We start from the raw sequence: 23,249 nt of genomic DNA, 5'->3' as shown, positions 1-23,249 counted from the left end.
CTTCATTATTCATTCATTTTGTGTCCCGCCTACAGGCAAAAAGCAGGGCGTCACTTGCTGTGTGGTACACTATAGTCCAGAGGTGTCCAAACTACGTCTTCAATATGGGCTGCTAAACGGCATGAGTACAATAAGCAATTTGGCCGGGCACTGTGTTTTCATATATTATACAAATTGTCAGCGGTCTGATGGCTGCCATTGTCCACCATCTGGTGGCCAAAGAACATAACTCAAGCCATTGGCCATTAATTGTACGTCAATATGACCACATGCACAACAATTCACTTATATGACCAAATCCAAACAACCTTCCCGAGTCATGGTTTCAGAAAAAACATTCAACCAGCAAAATTAAAAAAACATGGTCACACATACCACATCCTGCTCATTGAACTTTGTAGATATTATTTAAAAAAAAACGCCCAATCAGCATGAAAAAAATCTAATCCATTACAAGGGATGATGGGAAAATGCAAAACATTCTCTCCATTTTAACATTTTAGCTGCTTGATATTTCTAATTGGTTGGAAAAACTTTAAGGAGGTTGTCACGGAAGTAATGATAAATGATAAATGGGTTGTACTTGTATAGCGCTTTTCTACCTTCAAGGTACTCAAAGCGCTTTGACACTACTTCCACATTTACCCATTCACACACACATTCACACACTGATGGAGGGAGCTGCCATGCAAGGCGCTAACCAGCACCCATCAGGAGCAAGGGTGAAGTGTCTTGCTCAGGACACAATGGACATGACGAGGTTGGTACTAGGTGGGGATTGAACCAGGGACCCTCGGGTCGCGCACGGCCACTCTTCCACTGCGCCACGCCGTAAACAAGGTATGGGTCGAATTTTTAACCAATTATAATAAGTATTAATTACATATCCATAATATTATTTGAATATGTAATCACATATATATATACATATATATATATATATATATATATATATATATATATATACACATACATACATACATACACACATATATATATATAAAATAAATATATATATATATATATAAATAAATAAAAAATAATAAAAAATAAAAAATGTATATATATATATATATATATATATATATATATATATATATATATATATATATATATATATATATATATATATACATACATATAGTTACTTTGCATGCAGTTGGCATTTAGTCACCGGCCCAATTTTTTAAGCCCAATGTGGCCCCTCAGTCAAAACGTTTGTACACCCCTGCTATAGTGTGTAGAGCATCAGCGTGTATTTTTTTATTTTTTCGCGTTTTGACAAGTTTTGCCCATTTTGATAACTCAATATTAGTCCCAAAAAGACAACAGACCAGGGTGGAAAAAAGAAGAGAATAGCGAGAACACATCTGACTTTTTTGTCTTCTTGTCTCTCATAATGATTGTGAGCGATAGTCAGAATTCCACAAAAAGTCCAATTCCCCTTTACATCCTGTTTGTACAATACCTGTATGTTGATAAAGATGGTCTCAATATCTGGAGCTTGGAGGAACCTTTCCAGAGGTTTCTTAAAGTGCTGATGCAAGGACAAGATATTAGGGATCGTTGTTGTGTGTGTGTGTGTGTGTGTGTAGATGCAGCACACCTGTAAAATAGATTCCAGGGTATCAGAGTACTTTCCTTCCGTCTGTTTGATCTCCTGCAGGCAACACTCTCGCTTGTCCACTCCGGACTTCTGCAACACGCATACACGCACACGCACACACACGATGGAATGTAGCCATGTGTAAAGACTGTCAGTAGCATCGATAGTGATGAGTGTCAGCATCCACTAACAGTTTCGGGTTGTTCCACTGTTCTCATCAAGTCCTCATAGATTTCATCCCCTTCGTCCTCCTCGTCATCCACGCAGTCGTACAAATCGTCGTCCTCATCCACCGTGTCGCTAAAGAACCACACACATTATACAAACGTGCAGTACTTAAACAATAACAAAGAATGTAACGATAATTCAGTATTTCTGCGTAGACAAGCAGACTCGTACTCTTAACACACCTGAACATGTGCCTCACCAGACATGGTTTAAAGCAGGGATCTTCAGCCTTTGCCTGGCCCAGGACCCCCAAACTGATAGAGAGATGGACCGGGCGACCCCCTACTTATATATCCTGTCTAAAAGTGTGTTTTGAATTAAACTGATCCTAAAAGTACCCTGTTAAGATGCTAAGATGTTCATATCATATAGTATAACGTCGCTAATAGCTAGCTGGCACTTCGGGCCTGATCTACTAAAAGTTGGCATGTAGTAAAACATGTGCAAACTTGATAGCACACTGATCTACTTGCAGTGTTGGGACTAGTAATCTAATGCGTTATTTTTTATATTCAGTAACTCAGTTACCGTTACTACATGATGCATTACTGCGTTATTTTATGTTATTTTTTATGTAGTATCGGCTAGAAACAGAAGATCTGAGTGTGTTTTATTGGAGCGCTGCGGTGTCGTCCTTCTGTGTCACAAGGAAAAGAAAAGGCGTGCTTTGTGTGGGTAGGGGCCGGGTGGGGGCTCCCAGACCGTAGTTGAGGGGCGCAGGGGAGACATTCCTCCAGGGCCTATGTACTTCGGGGCTAACAACCTTCACTTTACCCGGAAGTGGGTCTTTACAGCTGAAGGTGAATGACGAGGCTGGCGGTTTGTTGCAACTTTGTGACTTTATTGGACGCAGCCATCCACCAAGCTAGAGCACCTGCACGTACTCACTGTTGCCGCTCCCTCACCTCTCTCGCCCACTCACTCACTGACGTCACTCACCTCACATGCTGTCATATCTTAAAGGGCCACACACACACACACACATACGCTACTCTCATAACAACTAACAAGACATCATGGCGTAACCAGAATTCGAGTTTCTTAACATGGAGATATTCTCAATACTTTTCTTTTGTCGAGCACAAAGAAAATAACATTTTAGTTAAATGTAAGTTGTGTCTTGGATCAAAGATCCTATCTACTTAAAGTTAAAGTTAAAGTGCCGTTATGTTGCAGCTATTTAAAATAGTGTTGTCAATTTGTTTTGGCCTGAAATAAATTGGCCCTTTGAAACATATCTTTGTCTTTGTGTGTTGTATGTAGACCACATTGCTTTCTGAGTTCAGTAATGCAAATGCATGTCAAGTTGATCAACAGATTGTATTATTCTCCAGTGCAATAACAGTACTGAAATGAAGGCTAAAAGGGCATTAATGGGAGCCATAAAAAAAAAAAGAAGACAAAAAGAAGTAACTAAATAGTTACTTTTCACAGTAACACATTACTTTTTGGTGTAAGTAACTGAGTTAGTAACTGAGTTACTTTTGAAATAAAGTAACTAGTAACTGTAACTAGTTACTGGTTTTCAGTAACTAACCCAACACTGTCTACTTGTGAGCAGAGGATTGCGTCTTTTTAGTGAGCAGAAAAAGAAGTAGGGCAATCCATTTCGCTTGCTTGTTTTCATGAAATGCAGAATATATGCTGATCATCAGAACGCCCAAAATACTGGAGGAGAAAATGCAAATATAATAATTTCGCACATGCAGTGTGATTTATCATGACCAAAACTCAACTGCGAGCGCTATTTTCAGTCTTTATTTAGCACGTATAAAAAGTATGTGTGCAGTTAAGCACACGGCTGTGAGAGGGGAGGCGATTGCGCTGCAGCTTCGTGCTACATATGGACTGTCAAAAATAAAAATATCAGACATATCGTCTATGCAGCAATATCATTTTATAACTTTAACAGCTGCTGGATATACCTAAGGGACTAATTGAAACAAATTAAATTGCTAGCTGACAACTGGCACACTTATCACTCGCTGAAAACTGGTGCACTATTTGCTCGATGACATCTAGTACACTAATTACTCACTGACAGCTGGCGTGCTAAACGCTAGCTGACAAATAGCACACTAATTGCTAGCTGACAACTGTCGCGCTAATCAATTGCTGACAAGTAGCACACTAATCACTAACTGAAAACTGGTGCGCTATTTGCTAGCCGACAACTAGTACACTAATCATTCACTGACAACTGGCGCGCTAATTGCTATTTGACAAATAGCACACTAATTGCTAGCTGACAACTGTCGCGCCAATCAATTGCTGACAACTGGCACACTAATCACTCACTGACAACTAGCGCACTAATCGCTAACTGACCACAGGCGTGCTAAACACTATCTGACAAATGGCATGCTTAAAGCTAGCTGACAAATGACGCGCTATTGTCTAGCTGACAACTACCACGCTTATCATTCGCTATCAACAGGTGCGTTAAGCGCTAGCTGACAGCTGGTGCGTTAAACGTGAGCTGACCACAGGCGTGCTAATCGTTAGATGACAACTGGCACGTTAAATGCTAGCTGGCAACAGGCTTGCTAATCACTAGCTGACAACTGGCGGGCTAATAGCTATCCAACAAACTGGTGCGTTATTCGCTAGCTGATGAATGGCACGCTAATCACGCGCTGACCACAGGCGCATCAATCGCGAGCTGGCAACTGGTTCGTTAATCGATAGCTGACAGCAGGCGTGCTACTTGCTAGATAACTGGTGCCCTATTTGCTAGCTCAAAAATGGCAGGCTAATCGCTAGCTGATAACCAACACGCTAATCCCGAGCTGACAACTGGTGCGTTAATCGCTAGCTGACAACCGATGTGCTAATTATAGCTGGCAACTGGTGCGTTAATCGCCAGCTGTCTTAAAAGCTAGCATGGATACAATAATATGATGATTTATTCATGATTTTATTTTCAACTTGCAAGGTATGGTGTCCATGCCACTGCTATTTCCAAACTACATTACAATGTGTTGAAGTGTGTTTGAATACATTTATATTGTGGAAACATTGACTGGGGAATATATTCAAATATTTCATGACCCTCCTACAGTACCTCTGCGGACCCCCTGTTGAAGACCCCTGCTTTAAAGCACGTGATTATAAATCTGCTTGTATATTTTTTCTACTGTCTCCCTCAACAAGTTTATAGGGAGTGGAAAAAATGCGTACTCTATCTTGTCCGACAGGCCGTTGTAGATGTCATCATCGGAGATGTTTGCTCCGAAAGGGAAAGGTCTGTGGAGAGGGAGAAGTTTGGGTAAAAGAGGAAATGTTGGAGGACAGCCTCAATAACTTGACAATGAAAATTACTCACTGGAATCCTCTTTCGACAGAAATAGGTGAGTGAGAGAGGATGGACAACGTGTTCAGGACCTGTCTCACAGCAAAGGCAAAAGTAATGAATGATATGGATAACTTTTGGGAACAACAAACATTATCTATAGAAAAATTGAAGGACGTGTGCTTGGGGCCATTTTGATACGTTTTGTAAATAAAAAAAAATCATAAAACCAGGCTAATGGAGGTCAATATATGCAAATGCAGGGGTTCTTAAGCTTTTTCACTATATAGGGGCCCAGAGCCCACTCAAATATAAACACTAAGTGAGTCATCTTACTCTTGATTTTAATCACATTCAATAATTTTATCTAATCTACTTACAGTTTAACAGTGATAAAATAAATCAATTACGACTAAATCGTAAATAATGATAATATCTATGTTTCTTAAAAAAACTGTCAATACATTTAAGCGCAAATGAAAACACAGCGTCACCACTTTAGTCATATTTTTTGCACTTAAGAAATTCTCTGTTTGAGATTGTCATTACTGCCACCAGTGGTGAAAAAGTGTATTACAACTGAGTACTGCTGCGGCCCATACGGACCACAGCTGAGAAACAGGTACATTTTTTTTTTATTTTTTTTGTCGTGGCTCACAAGTACAAAGAAAAGCGATTTCTAATGTGAGCTGAATAGGTCCCAGAAGTGACCTGCATGCGCACATGATGTTATGACGTCACGAGGGATGGGTACAGTTCACTTTTGAACCGATACGGTACCAATTCCCACTATCCCAATCAATACCGGTACTCAAGGGTGCAAATTTTCATTGTTTTTGATAATAACATTATTTTTTATTCACAAACTATTCTCCCCTCTCCCCTCAGGCAGGGGACTACAGTCCATCCAGACCCATACCTCCCGCCACCTGAACATTGTTTTCCCCTCGGCCATCAGGCACATGAACAATAACAAGATCTGATAGCTCAGGCACAGCTCATTTTATTACCTATTCTGTGTTATGTGTTTTATGTTGCACGATTACACCAAGAAAAATTCCTAGTTTGTGAACCCGTTCTCAAACAATGGCACTATTCTGATTCTGATTCTGAACAATGTTAAGAAACACTGTGCTAATCTATCTAAATATCCACATATTAGCTTTATGTTGTAGATGACAAAGCAAATTAGTGTGCAATCTAATAATATACCTCATTGATAATAAATGTATTATTTTATTAATTATTCTACATTTTTGTAGGGGCCAAAAAAACAAAGAAGCTTTGTGCTGAAAATGGCCCCTGGAATCAGACCGCAGAAAGACACCAAGGCTCGGTTCAAACAGCCAATTTGCATATTTTGTTAAATTCGATTTTCTGTTTTGTTTTGTCGTGGCTTACAAGTACAAAGAAAAGCGATTTCTAATGTGAGCTGAATAGGTCCCAGAAGTGACCTGCTTGGGCACATGATGTTATGACGTCACGAGGGATAGGTACAGTTCACATTTGAACCGATACGGTACCAATTCCCACTATCCCAATCAATACCGGTACTCAAGGGAGCCAATTTTCGTTTGATTGATTGATTGAGATTTTTATTAGTAGGTTGCACAGTGAAGTACATATTCCGTACAATTGACCACTAAATGGTAACACCCGAATACGTTTTTCAACTTGTTTAAGTCGGGGTCCACTTAAATTGACTCATGATACAGATATATACAATCAGATATATACTATCATCATAATACAGTCATCACACAAGATAATCACATTGAATTATTTACATTATTTACAATCCGGGGTGTGGAAGGGGGGGGGTTAGGTTTGGTTGTTATCATCAGTCATTTTTGATAATAACCTTATTTTTTATTGCAATATTAAAAATAAGTGCTGTCCGTTGTTATAGCTTGTTTTTTTATTTTTATTGCGCCCTAAAACGTGTTAATTCTGTCAATATTGTACTTATTACACATCAGCTGTTAAATTCTAATGCGCATTTTAGTTGTACTTTTCATTAACAAATTTGGAGGTGTTGAAATCGCCATGTGAAATCGCTAATGCTAATCAATAGCATGTCAATAGCAAAGCCTAGGTAGCTAGCATCAAGCTAGCGTATTTCTTGGAATAGTGGAGCCTTACTTTTACTCTCGTTTTTTTAGTCAGTTTCTTTGTTGACGTTGAAAAATGCAACATTGCCGGGAGATAGTTTGACAGAGTCTGCTCTCAGTGTTGCTGGACTGATCGCCAAGTGCCTAAGTCAGAGGTGCCCACACACTTTTTCAGAAGGCGAGCTACTTTTCAAATGACCAAGTCAAGGTGATCTACTTCTTTTATTTTTATATATATATATATATATATATATATATATATATATATATATATATATATATATATATATATATATATATATATATATATATATATATATATATATGAAATATTAATATATATACATTTATTTATATATTATACTTATACTTATATATATATATATGTATATATATATTTATATATATAATTATAACTAATGTTATGTATTTATGAAACAGACATTTTTTTGTGAACATGTTAAAGGAGCTTAATAAAAATACAAGCATATTTAACGCGTTTATCATTTTGTAATTTTATGCATGTTTGAAAAAAACTCAAACCATAACCATAACATATACATTCCTTTCTTTCATGAAGACAAGAATATAAGTTGGTGTATTACCTGATTCTGATGACTTGCATTGATTGGAATCAGACAGGATCCACAGTAGTGCTGATAACTTCCACGTTTTGAAATTTACATTGTGGAGGAGAAAAAAAGTCCTCCTTTCTGTCCAATACTACATGGAAGTGGTTGGTTTTTGGCATCTTATTTGTCCAACTTCCATACTCGTTTTTATACACTTTACAAGAAATACATTGACGACAAACTCCGTAACTTGCTAGCTTGTGCGCGGTAGCTTTCTGAGACTCTTATTTTGTTAGCGCAGGCAGGATAGGGCAACACTTTTATTGTGAAGACAGGAACTGTGCGGTCGGTCTTTAGGGTTTTAACAGCAGGTGCGCCGCGAGAGTCTGTTGAAATAAAAAGTGTTTCTTACCTTCCTGTCAGTGTTTTTTTTTTTTTTTTTAAACTGAGCTCGCAGCAGCCAGCGTCATTTCACAAGATCCTTGTGTCTTGAATGTCAATCAAGTGACGAAGTGACATCATAGTGAAGATTGATGATCGCTAATTTTTGGACTATTTTTTAAATGCCTGGCTGGCGATCGACGAACACACCCTCCGTGATCGAACGGTAGCCCGCGATCGACGTAATGGGCACCCCTGGCCTAAGTGCAGCAACCCGCATGTGACGTCACGTGCAACCCAGGTACCGAAACATGGCATGTAGGACCAGCGAGATTCGGTCGGTGCCAAAAAGGTACCGGATCCGGTACCCATCCCTATACGTCACACACGCTGCAACATGCACTCACTAACGAACTAAGCGACTGACAAACAATGACATAACCTCCTGGCGGAGGTGACAAAACCTTCACAATTTACACAAACTCCTCTCATAAAACCACATCACGGCACTTCCTGTTTAGGCCGGTGTGGTCACATGCCAGCTGCAGTGTGAAGTAAGCGCTCGGCAGTACTGTGGCATATGTGTGTGTGTGTGTGTGTGTGTGTGCGTGACTTGTTCAGCCTCGAGATGTGAGGTGGCAGCAGGAGGCTTACCTTGGCAAAGTCGCGAACGTCAAACAAGTCAAAGGCCTCGAAGAGGTCGCTCTTCTTCAGGTGGAACTTGGTCTGGCAGACGTCCAGGAAGGTCCGAATGTTCTTCAGGCACAGGAACTAGACACAAACGTACACAATGTTGTTGTGCTGGTGACTGATTGAGGAAAAGACGCACATCCTTGTCTCATCTGCCATCCTATGGACTACAATATTTCCTCAAAGAAAGATTGCGTCCCTAATTCATCACTGTGTGCCACATCCACTTGAATGAATGTTGATTAAGGTTTTTCGCAGAAAAATGAAAGGAAGCGGGGGCCATTTTGATATTGTTGAGGTGGGCGGGTTCGGGGGGTTGGGTTTGGTAGCGGGGGGTGTATATTGTAGCGTCCCGGAAGAGTTAGTGCTGCAAGGGGTTCTGGGTATTTGTTCTGTTGTGTTTATGTTGTGTTACGGTGCGGAAGTTCTCCTGAAATGTGTTTGTCATTCTTGTTTGGTGTAGGTTCACAGTGTGGCGCATATTTGTAACAGTGTTAAAGTTGTTTATACGGCCACCCTCAGTGTGACCTGTATGGCTGTTGATCAAGTATGCATTGCATTCACTTATGTGTGTTTAAAAACCGCATATATTATGTGACTGGGCCGGCACGCTGTTTGTATGGAGGAAAAGCGGACGTGACGACAGGTTGTAGAGGACGCTAAAGGCAGTTCCTTTAAGGCATGCCCCCAATATTGTTGTCCGGGTGGAAATCGGGAGAAATTCGGGAGAATGGTTGCCCCGGGAGATTTTCGGGAGGGGCACTGAAATTCAGGGGTCTCCCGGGAAAATCGGGAGGTTGAAACCGATACCGATAATTTCCGATATTACATTTTAAAGCATTTATCGGCCGATATTATCGGACATCTCTAATTGTAACCCTTAGGGCTTCCCTCAATGTTGGCGAATATTAAACCCCAAAACGGTATTGAGTCATTAAATCTTTAAAAATAGGTCATACTAATATTTTTTTGATACTTTCAACTCTTAAATATCTATAGATCAACTTCTGATCTAACCGTTGCCATAAAACATTTGTGTATGTTTAATGACTTATTTTTTCAAAGTAATCCCTGTTTTTTATTGCAAAACCAAAATATATTGAAAAATTTCCCAATACATTTTTCAAGATGGAATATTTGATATCAACTAATTGGAGCCTTAAATAGGTCAATAATTCATAACAACATTGCGTTTGATTCATTTGTATTGTTTGAACAATGACAGTTTAAAAAACAAACAAATAAGACTAAAGGTCTTGGGGACCCAAAAGGGTCTCAGTCATTAAAGATTTAAAAATAATTAATATTTTAATATATGTTTTAATACTTTCAACTCTTAAATATCTATAGATCAATTTCAGATCTATCCGTTGCCATACAACATGTTTTTATGTATTATGCCTTTTTTCAAAGAAATCCCTGTTTTGTTTTGTTTATAATGCATAACCACAAAATATGCAAAAAATTCCCCAAAACATTTTTCAAAACAGAATATTTGATGTCAAGTAATTGGAGCCTTAAATAGGTCAATAATTCTTAACAACATTGCGTTTGATTCATTTGTATTGTTTGAACAATGACAGTTAAAAAACCCCAAATCAGACTAGAGGTCTCGGGGACCCAAAAGGGTCTCAGTCATTAAAGTTTTAAAAATAAGTCATAGATGAATATATTTATTTACTACTTTTAAAATCTTAAATATCTATAGATCAACTTTAGAGCTATCCATTGCATTCATTTTTTAAATGTTTTGTGCCCTTTTTTCAAAGAAATCCCTGTTTTTTTATTGCAAAACCACAAAATATGCAAAAAATTTCCCCAAAATATTTTTTAAAATTGAATATTTGATGTCAAGTAATTGGAGTCTTAAACAGGTCAGTAATTCATTACAACATTGCTTTTGATTCAATTGTATTGTTTGAACAATGACAGTTTAAAAAAAAAAAAAATCAGACTAAATAATTGGGGGACCCAAAAGGGTCTCGACTCTCTCGAGTCATTAAAGTTTAAAAAAAAATTAGTCATATATTAATATATCTTTTAATACTTTCAACTTTGAAATATCTATAGATCATCTTCAGATCTATCTGTTGCCGTACATGTTTTTTTTATGTATTATGCCTTTTTTCAAAGAAATCCCTGTTTTGTTTTGTTTTTATTGCAAAACCACAAAATATGAAAAAATTCCCCAAGACATTTTTCTAAATAGAATATTCGATGTCAAGTAATTGGAGCCTTAAATAGGTTAATAATTCTAAACAACATTGCTTTTGATTTATTTTTATCTTTTAAACAATGACGGTTAAAAAAATCAGAGTAAAGGTCTCAAGGATCCAAAAGGGTCCAAACTTTTAAAAATAGGTCATATATGAATTTTTTTCACCTTTCAACGCTAATTCACATTTATCTGTCGATCTATCCAACAGTACCATATTTCGATACCTTTGTTGCATTAAGCTAGTGGTTCTCAAACTTTTTTCACCAAGTACCACCTCAGAAAAAACCTGGCTCTCCAAGTACCACCATAATGACCGACATTAAATTACAGTAGCGTATTATTATTTAACTAGTATATTTAATATTTTTGGCCACTGTCGCATTACACACACATTGAACAGTAACACTGTGTTTGAATATAGGAAAATAACAATGTATTGATGCAGCCCGCGTACCACTAGTGGTACATGTACCACAATTTGAGAATCCCTGCCTTAAGCACGTGGCAGGCAAACAGACGTATTCATATCAGACTACATCTAGGTAACGTTGTATTTTTTTATGATAACAAAGCAAGCAACCAGGGATGTAACCAAAATACTTACAAATGAGACTCAGAAGTTTAAGAAAACAAGAAAAACAAGGATTTAACACTCAGATCAGTGTTAAATATGAAAAAAATAAAATGTATTACGAGATGAACACACAAAATAATACCAAAAATGACTACCAATATCAATTTCCAAGCACCAGGAATTGGCACTGTATCAGTTCAAATGTGAAAGGTACCCATTCCTAAACGTAATACCTGCAAATACTGTACAATATAACAAAAGCATCTAACCAAATAAACACCTTACTTGTCCCCGAATACATGGGTTCTCAACCTTTTTGACCTTGAAGCCCAATTTTTCCATTACAGAGGGCCCCGGACCACACTCAATTATTAACACTGACTTTAATGGTATTCAATTATTACAACTAACCTAATAACAGTTTACACCTTGTCAAATGATATGAAGACCAAGATTATTATTTATTTACACATAAACCTTAGGCTTAGGTCAGACTGATTAGAAAAATAAGTACTAACCAAAGAAAAAGTTGTATTATATAAACTTCGCAATTGTGAAAAATGTAAACAATTGTCAAACAAATGTGTTCTTTTAAACCACTAATGGTACCATAAGCTAGCCCAGGGGTGTCCAAACATTCTGACTAGGGGACGCATTGAGCTAAAAAAAATTTGGTCGAGGGCCAAAAGCCGACTGCATGTAAAGTAACCATATATATGTAACTATATATAGTAACTATATATATATATATATATATATATATATATATATATATATATATATATATATATATATATATATATATATATATATATATATATATATATATATATATATATGTGTGTGTGTGCTTGTTTACACATTTTATAATAAATAATTAATATAATTGTATATTAAGAGTATGTGAAAGTTTGACTCTTACCTTGTTTACTTCTGTGACGACCTCCTTAACATTTTGTAATCAATTAGAAATATCAAGCAGCTAAAATGCGCAAAACACGGATACGTGTGGAGAGTGTTTAGCATTTTTCCCATCATGCTTTGTAATTGACTTAAATGGGTGTAATGTTTAGTTTTTTTATGGTGAATCGGCATTTTTTTTTAAATAATATTCACAAAGTTCAGTGACCATGTCTGTTGACATTTTGTGTTGGTTGTTTTTTTGTTGTTGTTTTTTTGCACCATGACTAGGGAAGGTTGTGTGCATTAGGTCACTTAAAGGCCTACTGAAACCCGCATGTCTGATAGTTTATGTATCAATGATGAAATCTTAACATTGCAACACATGCCAATACGGCCGGGTTAGCTTACTAAAGTGCAATTTTAAATTTCGCGCGAAATATCCTGCTGAAAACGTCTCGGTATGATGACGCCTGCGCGTGACGTCATGGATTGTAGAGGACATTTTGGGACAGCATGGTGGCCAGCTATTAAGTCGTCTGTTTTCATCGCAAAATTCCACAGTATTCTGGACATCTGTGTTGGTGAATCTTTTGCAATTTGTTCAATGAACAATGGAGACAGCAAAGAAGAAAGCTGTAGGTGGGAAGCGGTGTATTGCGGCAGTTGTTGTGCCGGATAACGCACCCCCGCCGTAGAATGCACCCCCTGACTGTTGTGCCGGATAACACAGCCGGTGTTTCATTGTTTACATTCCCGAAAGATGACAGTCATGCTTTACCATTGGCCTGTGGAGAACTGGGACAACAGAGACTCTTACCAGGAGGACTTTGAGTTGGATACGCAGACGCGGTACCGTGAGTATGCATGCAGTTGCGGCTTCCAAACATTTGATCGCTTGCCCGTACGTGCGTGCCGCTATGTGCATGTCACGTACGTAACTTTGGGGACTTTGGGGAAATATATGTGCTGTATGAACTTTGGGGAGGTGAACGGTACTTTTGGCTGTGGGATTGAGTGTGTTGTGCAGGTGTTTGAGTTGTATTGGCGGGTTATATGGACGGGAGGGGGGAGGTGTTTGTTATGCGGGATTCATTTGTGGCATATTAAATATAAACCTGGTTGTGTTGTGGCTAATAGAGTATATATATGTCTTGTGTTTATTTACTGTATTAGTCATTCCCAGCTGAATATCAGGTCCCACCCGCCTCTCACAGCATCTTCCCTATCTGAATCGCTCCCACTGCCCTCTAGTCCTTCACTCTCCCTTTCCTCATCCACGAATCTTTCATCCTCGCTCAAATTAATGGGGAAATCGTCGCTTTCTCGGTCCGAATCGCTCTCGCTGCTGGTGGCCATGATTGTAAACAATGTGCGGACGTGAGGAGCTCCACAACCTGTGACGTCACGCGCATATCGTCTGCTACTTCCGGTACAGGCAAGGCTTTTTTATCAGCGACCAAAAGTTGCGAACTTTAGCGTCGATGTTCTTTACTAAATCCTTTCAGCAAAAATATGGCAATATCGCGAAATGATCAAGTATGACACATAGAATGGACCTGCTATAACCGTTTAAATAAGAAAATCGCATTTCAGGAGGCCTTTAAGTAATTGCTGCGCATGGTTGGGCTTAGAATTAAAGGTAATTGACCTGAATGACTCATGTTGTCCACTAGATGGTGACAAAAAGCAGCATCAAAATTGTCAAACTTTTAAAGTGAACGCAATCTCCCTGCGGGCAAGATTCTTTATTAATGACGTCTCTTGGCCCGTGGGACTTAGTTTGGACACATCTGAGCTCTTGTTAAATTTTTTGCTTAGACCAATATTACTGGGAGGAAGTTGTAAACGGCACCTTTAAGGAACTTCTCTATGACTTTAGCTCCAGACTTCTTCTGTTTGCTTGATGATGTCATTACTGCCACAAGTGGTGGGAAAGTGTATTACAACTGCGTACTGCTGCGGCCCATACGGACCACAGCTGAGAGACAGATATTTTTTGGCGGCCCTCTAGGGAGTGTTAGCAGTTGGCAGTGTTTCTTAACCAATGGTTAAGAAACACTGCCATCATAGACACCTCCGACTTTCTGCAGTTGAGTGAACTAGCACCACTAGCCAGAATATTAGGGAATTTAAGTTAAAGTACCAATGATTGTCACACACAATGAACCAATGATTGTCACATGCACACTCTGCATTTGACCCATCACCCTTGATCACCCCCTGAGAGGTGAGGGGAGCAGTGGGCAGCAGCGATGGCCGCGCCCGGGAATCATTTTTGGTGATTTAACCCCCAATTCCAACCCTTGATGCTGAGTGCCAAGCAGTGTAGTACATGACGCAGTTTATGGGGGATATGTAGGTGACATTTCAGTGACACTAGTTAAAAAAAAGACACTTGTGTCAAGGTAAGCTTTGGTACGTTCTTAGTCATAAGGTGTAAGTGTTAAAGGGCAAGAAATGTCAGACGAACCAAGAGATGAGCATTGGAAGTGATACTCAAATAATGGTGACACAATATGAATTCTAGGACACGACCACAAAAGTAACCGCAGAGTGCATTGTGCACAGCGCAGTCATTGGTAGGGAGATAGACATACGACATTTTACATAACTTCCTCAAGCATTGTGTGTGTGTGTGTGTGTGTGTGTGTGTGTGTGTGTGTGTGTGTGTGTGTGTGTGTGTGTGTGTGTGTTAAGCAAAGTAGGAAGTATTGTTTGAAAAAAGGACATCTGAGTCGAGACTGACACATCCCGGCGTTGTTCACGCTGGCAACATGAATCCTTAACACACACACACACACACACACACACACACACACACACACACACACACACACACACACACACACACACACACACAGTCTGGAAGATCCTTGAATGTGTGTGTACGTGTTAGTGTGCGTGTGTCTCACTGTGAGAGTCAGCGTGCATTCCAAAGTATCATCGTCTGTTGTGAACCAGGAAGTGTCCCAACCACTGTTGGCCACATAGGATTTCCCAGAGTTACACATGTTGGTGAAACACACACACACACACACACACACACACACACACACACACACATATCTTGGTCCACCGCACATTATGGCGTTCCCACAAAAGGCATATTTAATCAAGTAATCTAACCTCATTGAACAACAGCATACACACGGAGGGAGGAGCAACTGCTAAGCTGGCTTGAATGTGACGTAGCGAAACAACTAAAGAACAAGTCCTTTTGTGCACTTCAACAAAGGTCTAACTGGAATTGCATTGCAGCAGAGAGTAAGTAACCAGCTAGGGTGAAGAAAATAACAAGTTGATTAATAAGTCAGCAGGGAGAATAATATCCATAGAGTGTGATGTCATTGAAAGCCATAGATATGAAACACTACTTTGAGCTGCGTGCCTACGGCGACCAGTATCTGGGTACTTGTGGTTATAGAAGACACCACAACTAAAACATCCTTGTATGTAGTCACGTCGCTACTACAGTGCTCATGCATGTAGTCTTCAAAATACAGTATGTGTGTGTGTGTGTGTGTGTGTGTGTGTGTGTGTGTGTGTGTGTGTGTGCGTGTGTATATATATATATATATATATATATATATATATATATATATATATATATATACATACACACACACACGTATACAGTATACATATATATACATATATAAATAAATACATATATTTACGTATCTATGGTGTGCACGATCATATCTGAAAACTAAAAATGTTTGTATATACAGTATATGTATGTATATATGTATATGTATATGTATGTACTGTATATATATATATATATATATATATATACATATATATACACACAACACTAAATTGGCCCTAGTGTGTGAAAGTGAGTGTAAATGTTGTCTGTCTATCTGTGTTGGCCCTGTGATGAGATGGCGACTCGTCCAGGGTGTACCCCGCCTTCCGCCGGAATGCAACTGAGATAGGCTACAGCACCCCCCGCGACCCCAAAAGGGACAAGCGGTAGAAAATGGATGGATGGGTATATATATATATATATATATATATATATATATATATATATATATATATATATATATATATATATATATATATTTATGTACCTTTGGTGTGCACGATCATATTTGAAATGACGCAATACGTTACCGCATACGTCAGCAACCAAAGGAGGAGCCTTAACTATATATATATATATATATATATATATATATATATATATATATATATATATATATATATATATAGTAAAGGCCAAAAGTTTGGACAGACCTCCTCATTTAATGTGATTTCTTTATTTTCATGACTATTTACATTGTAGATTGTCACTGAAGGCATTAAAACTATGAATGAACACATGTGGAGTTATGTACTAAACAAAAAATATAACTGAAACCATGTTTTATATTGTAGTTTCTTCAAAATAGCCACCCTTTGCTCTGATTACTGCTTTGCACACTCTTGGCATTCTCTCGATGAGCTTCAAGCACACCTGTGAAGTGAAAACCATTTCAGGTGACTACCTCTTGAAGCTCATCGAGAGAATGCCAATAGTGTGCAAAAAAGTAATCAGAGCGAAAGTTTTCTCTTCTGATTTTGAAACAATGTGTACATTAAAAGTGATCGTGGTTTTAAAAGGATTAGTTCCAGCTCCAACATTAAAGTAGGTGTCGCTTCAGATGCCATTTTTTTACAAGTTTACAACCAATACTACACACAGGAAGCTAGAATTGCAAGTCACCCGACAGCCGCCGCGGAAGAGCTTTAAATGAACCAAGACGCTGTCCAATGGGACGCAAAGCTACGAGACGCGAGAGTATATTTCAGCCTTTAGGGCCTGAATTACCAAGATCCAAATATGTACTATTAGTGTTGCGTGTAATCTACTAACACTGAAGGCCTGATTTACTAAAGGTTTGCGTCTACTAAACCACGTGCAAACTTGATAGCACATGCTAAGCTGTTCTACTAAACATGTGCAAAGTGGATTGCGTCTGTTTAGTGAGCAGAATAAGGGGTGCAATCCATTTTGTGTCTCTGTCTTCATTAATATGCAGGGTATATGCTGATCATAAAAACAGCCCACAATACTGGGAGAAGATGCAAATGCATGAATTGATTTACGTGGACTCCGACTTAAACAAGTTGAATAACTTATTTGGGTGTTACCATTTAGTGGTCAATTGTACGGAATATGTACTGTACTGTGCAATCTACTAATACAAGTCTCAATCAATCAATCACAAAAACAGCACGTGCAATGTGATTTATCAAAACTCATCACCGTTTTGCCAGCAATATTCTGCCTTTTATTTAGCATGTCTGAAAAGTACGAGCAAACTGACACACACACGGCCGTGTAAAAGGATCGGTGCTCGCGATGCAAAGACAGACGAGGAACAGAGAATCCGTTGTCATTTGTAATGATTGATGATAAAGTGAACTGGAAATCTACAAAATAAACTATACAACATAAGCTAAATACGTTTTGGACCAAAAATCACTTCATATTCTTTACTGCTCGCTAGTGTTACCATATCTGAGTTATTGTGCAGAAATATGAGGAAATAACTACACAAGTATACTTCAGTCACTAACCGTGTTATAAAAAAAGATTAGTTAGAATAATACACTATAGGCTCTTTTCCACCGCAGGAACCTCCCTGTGTTTCCACCAAAAACTACCCAGGTACATTTAGTCCTTTAGGAACCTTTCAGAGTTCCTCCTCGCTAGGTAGGACTTTTCCAAGCAACCAGGAACCTTTTCAGGGCCGGGCTATGCTGTCGAACGCTGATTGGTTGAACACCATTGAGGGTGTTCCTAAAACTTCTCATTCAAACCCACGACCGCCGTTGGAATATAGGCGGCAACTTGTTTATTTCTTCTTTCTTGTGTATTTCTATTCCAACAAACTTGAAAACGAAAAGAAAGGAGAACGAAAGGAGATTTCGAAATGCAGGAACTTTTGTGGGGCATTTGTGTGCTGAAGAACGCTGACCAGTGCAACTATCTTGCAGTGTTTTTACTCAGCCATAGTATTTAAACTATATCTATGCAGTTTCCATCCATCCATCCTAATGTTATATTATATTTACAAACTTCATTTCGATGTGCAAAGCTACGAGAAGTGGACTGACTCTTTAAAACGTATTTACGGAGGTGTATGAAGCCGGGTGCTTACTAGTCTGACTTTGTTGGATAAATGTAGAAACAAAGGAGGCAGCACACGAGTGGAACAAAGGTAAATAACATCAAATATTTACTTTATTACATGTTGTAAACGTAGTCAGTGACACTTCATTTGTATAATCAGCCTCAACCCGAGTGAACAGAATGCTAAAAAGCTAACGCTATAGCCCAGGGGTCGGCAACCTTTACCAGTCTAAGAGCCATTTTGACCAGTTTCACAAATTATAGAAAACAATGGGAGCCGCAAAAATTTTATGAAATTTTAAATGAAATAACACTGCATACGAAGTTTTTTTTTTCTTGCTTTGTGCTATGTATAACCAGGGGTCTCAGACACGCTGCCCACACCTTTATGTGGAATTTGGAAGCTGGTGCGGCACGCAGGTTTTTATTTAATGGCGCTTGTCAGCGTCATGCGTGCCGTGATGGTACAGCATATACACCCACTACAGTCAGCATGCCTGATCAGCCACACGTTGTATGGGGCTTCCTTTTTGCTCACGTAGGTAACAGCATGGCATACTTGGTCAACAACCACACAGCTCACACTGACGGTGGCGGTATAAAAAAACAACTTTAACACTCTTACTAATAATGCACCACACTGTGAACCCACACCAAACAAGAATGACAAACACATTTCGGGAGAACATCTGCACCGTAACACAACATAAACACAACAGGACAAATACTCAGAATCCCATGCAGCCCTAACTCTTCCGGGATACATTATACACCCCTGCTACCAAACCCCGCCCACCTCAACTGACGCACAGAGGGAGCAGGGTTGGGGTGGGGGCGGGGTTTGGTGGTAGCAGGGGTGTATAATGTAGCCCGGAAGAGTCAGGGCTGCATGGGATTCTGGGTGTTTGTTCTGTTGTGTTTATGTTGTGTTAAGGTGCAGATGTTCTCCCGAAATGTGTTTGTCATTCTTGTTTGGTTTTGGTTCAAAGTGTGGCGCATTATTAGTAAGAGTGTTAAAGTTGTTTTATATGACCACCGTCAGTGTAACCTGTGTGCCTGTTGACCAAGTATGCCTTGCTGTCACGTATGTGTGCAAGCAAAAGATGTATATTGTTTAAGTGTTGGGCTGGCACTCTGTTAATACAGATTGTAGAGGGCGCCAAATGTTGTACCATCATGGCACGCCCTTATTATAGCCGTAAGGGTGAAAATCGGTGAATATTAATCCCGGGAGTTTTCTGTGAGAGGCACTGAAATCCGGAAGTTTCACGGGAAGAATTGGGGGGTTCAGCAAGTAAGCTGCTGAGCCGCATCAGAGTGATCAAAGAGCCGCATGCGGCTCCGGAGCCGCGGGTTGCCGACCCCTGCTATAGCCGATGTGTTTGTGTTGCCGGCGTGAGATAAACGCTGACATTTATTCTTTATATATTGTTATTTTCAGCTGAAATGGACCACAAGGAACCAGATGACCCTCATGAATTCATCATTTACTGAGAGGGCGACTTTCTGACTGTTGGACATTGCGGACAAAAGCCTGACTTTTTATAAACAATTCGGTAGTTTATTTTTTAAATCATATCGTTTTTATGTGATTGCTTTGTATTTCAATTACTTACTTTTTAGTAAAAGAACTGTGACCTAATATTGTCTGTTAATTTACATGGAATCAGTATAAAAATTGAGTCAACCATTCCTCCATACATCATCAGCCTGATTTGTATAAACTACCGGTACCCTGAACTGTGAAATGCGGTCGAAACACTAACCACACACTTCTACAGGAACCTATAGATCCAGGAACCAAATGGTCAGGAACTTTTGGTTCCTGGAACCTTTGCCTAATGTTGGATACAGAGAACATTCAAACCCTTTATATATTGAATCAAAAATACTGAAATCACACTAAAATGATGCACAAAGCAAATCTGCTAACCAAGAATGTACAACAATTCTTCTCAACAAAAAAGGAGAAATATAACCGCAGAGAAAAATTTAACTTGAGACATTGGTATGAACGTACAACACTTAAAACCTTCAGTATATTAGTATGTGGAATGCAATTATGGAATGGATTAAGTAAAGAAATCAAACAATGTACTAATTTGATCCAATTTAAGAAACTATTCAAACTCAAAAGTGTTTACAAAGTACACAGAAGAAGAACCATGATAAACATTCTGAACTAATTGATAATCTTATTCATCTCAGTATAAGAAATACAACTTATGTCACTACCGGTATTCATTTATTTATTTTTTTGAACGTTATTATTTGTGAAGTGTATTGTGAATAAATTGAGAACAGGAAGTGAACAATAGTGTTAGCAATTGCTATGTAGTGGAAAAGGGGTAGGATTAAATAAGCTTTGCTTCTTCCTCCTCCTTTTCAAACATGTTGAAAAGAGAAACTGGAAATTGGGATGTATCATGTTGTAATTGTATCCATGTTTGAAATAAAATGAAACCATAACCATACGTGTGTCAACATGTTTGCATGAACAGTCAGAAATAAAAAAATATTAGACATATCGACACATCAACATCCTTTTATAATTTTATAGCTGCATGCAGAGTTGATTAAAACTAAATAAATACATGCGTTTTGGTGTCCTTCAGTATTTTTTTTTTAAGCCATTCGTTTTTTAATTTGTAATATATATTATTAACATAGCTTATACATGAAAAAACTTCTTGAAGTATGCATCTTTTTGCGTCTTTAGCAAAGTAAGTGCAGTCTCTCTCCCATGAGCGCACCTTTAGCGCTGAAAAGAAGGATACAAGTGGCAAATTTAGTGTTGCCAATCAACCTATCCCCAGGTGCATGTCTTTGGAGGTGGGAGGAAGCCGGAGAACCCGGAGGGAACCCACGCAGTCACGGGGAGAACAGGCAAACTCCACACAGAAAGATCCCGAGCGCAGGATCGAACTCCAGACCTTCGTATTGTGAGGCAGATGCACTAACCCCTCTCCCACCGGGCTGCCCACACCAAAACCATTCATTTGAATTTGTTTTAATTATCCCCTTAAAAGGATGGAGGTGAATAGACGACATGTCTAATATTTGTTCAGTTATTATCAGCTCACTGATAAATATTACATAAAAAAGAGATTTTATCATCAGACAAATGAACATTTATCAACATGTGCACAAAAAATTGGTACTGTTGAGTAAAATACTACACTAAAAAGACACCAAAACCATTCATTTGAATTTGTTTTAATTAGCCCCTTAAAAGGATGTAGGTGAATAGACGATATGTCTAATATTTTTTCAGTTATTATAAATAATATAATATAATAAATATTACATAAAAACTAGATTTCATCATTAAATAAATGAACATGTATCAACATGTGCATAAAAAATTGGTACTGTTGAGTACCGGGATCGATTCCCATGTAACGTATCTGTTCAAATGTGAAAGGTACCCATCCCCAGCCAGAGCAGAGTGTGACATGACAGCGAGTATCGTTCTTCTCAACCAGCCGCGGGTGCTGCTGTGAGCCCCTCCCCCTTCCAATAGCACTCACAAGAGGCTGTGTCGTGTTTGTTTAGCGACAGAAGAAAAGTTAACATGTAGTTCTTAACAAATTTGTTTTGCTGTTCGTGCTTTGACAATTTGCCAATTTGTCATAGACAATTATGCAAATTCGCCAATGACACTATGGCCTTACATACCCAGAGTATTTTTTATCTGAAACAATTCCACCTCAAAGTGATAGAATCAAGTTGATAAGATATTGCACGTACATGCAAACACTCCTTCCTCCTCTAATCTTCTTTCAGAGCGCTATGAGCTCTTTTTCCAAATAGGTACCGTATTTTTCGGAGTATAATTCGCACTGGAGTATAAGTTGCACCTGCCGAAAATGCATAATAAAGAAGGAAAAAAACATTTATAAGTCGCACTGGAGCCCGGCCAAACTATGAAAAAAACTGCGACTTATAGTCCGAAAAATACGGTAAGTGGTGCTCATGACATAATGTGTGTGTGTGTGTGTATTACCTGGGACATCTGGGGGCGCAGGTTGATCTCTCTCAGGTTGACAGCCTGAGGCAGCAGGTTGTTTAGCAACTGGCACAGCAGCACGCCATCTCTCAGCGCCTGCGCCAAGTCGCACACCTGACACACACAAACACACACTGATTGTCGGAGAATGCATCCAGAAGCAAGGAGGAGCGGCGCCATGCTTTTTTTTTTACCTGCGCTCCTTCCCATGTGACCCGGTGAGTCTCAGGCAGGACCCGGCAATCAATAAGCCACTTTCCACACTGACGCCACAGTTCCATCTTTGTTTGCTGAATGGACACAAGTATTGGGACAAAGCTTTTAAAGAGGCACTGCACTTTTTTTTCAGAATTTTGCCTATCATTTACTATGTAAGACAAGAACACATATGTTTTTTTTATTTTCATTCTATAAGCGGTAGAAAATGGATGGATGGCATTCTATGTCAGAAAATACTGCAAGTAGGAGGTGGCTAACAACGTGGCGTAGCAGTACACTATTCCGCCCGTAAAGCCCTCTAAAAAAACATCTAAAAACC

General features: G+C 38.8%; 1 protein-coding gene across 6 annotated transcripts in view; it reads right to left on the bottom strand.

The window, feature by feature from the left end:
• LOC133621811 (proto-oncogene vav-like) overlaps nt 1-23,249 on the bottom strand; it is a 76,504-nt gene that overhangs the window by 19,787 nt on the left and 33,468 nt on the right. For all 6 annotated transcript variants that reach the window (XM_061984188.1, XM_061984189.1, XM_061984186.1 and 3 more), the window contains 8 exons: nt 22,906-23,001; nt 22,709-22,825; nt 8,845-8,961; nt 5,160-5,218; nt 5,015-5,080; nt 1,798-1,906; nt 1,607-1,696; nt 1,469-1,537 (listed from right to left, as the gene is read on the bottom strand). In XM_061984188.1, the coding sequence (XP_061840172.1) occupies nt 1,469-1,537; nt 1,607-1,696; nt 1,798-1,906; nt 5,015-5,080; nt 5,160-5,218; nt 8,845-8,961; nt 22,709-22,825; nt 22,906-22,992 (714 nt within the window). In that variant the 5' untranslated portion in view covers nt 22,993-23,001. The remainder of the gene's footprint in view (nt 1-1,468; nt 1,538-1,606; nt 1,697-1,797; nt 1,907-5,014; nt 5,081-5,159; nt 5,219-8,844; nt 8,962-22,708; nt 22,826-22,905; nt 23,002-23,249) is intronic.

This window comes from Nerophis lumbriciformis, linkage group LG25 (genome assembly GCF_033978685.3).
Source record: "Nerophis lumbriciformis linkage group LG25, RoL_Nlum_v2.1, whole genome shotgun sequence".
Lineage (NCBI taxonomy): Eukaryota > Metazoa > Chordata > Actinopteri > Syngnathiformes > Syngnathidae > Nerophis > Nerophis lumbriciformis.
Note: the sequence above shows the minus strand (reverse complement) of the source record. Positions and strands in the feature narration are given on the sequence as shown.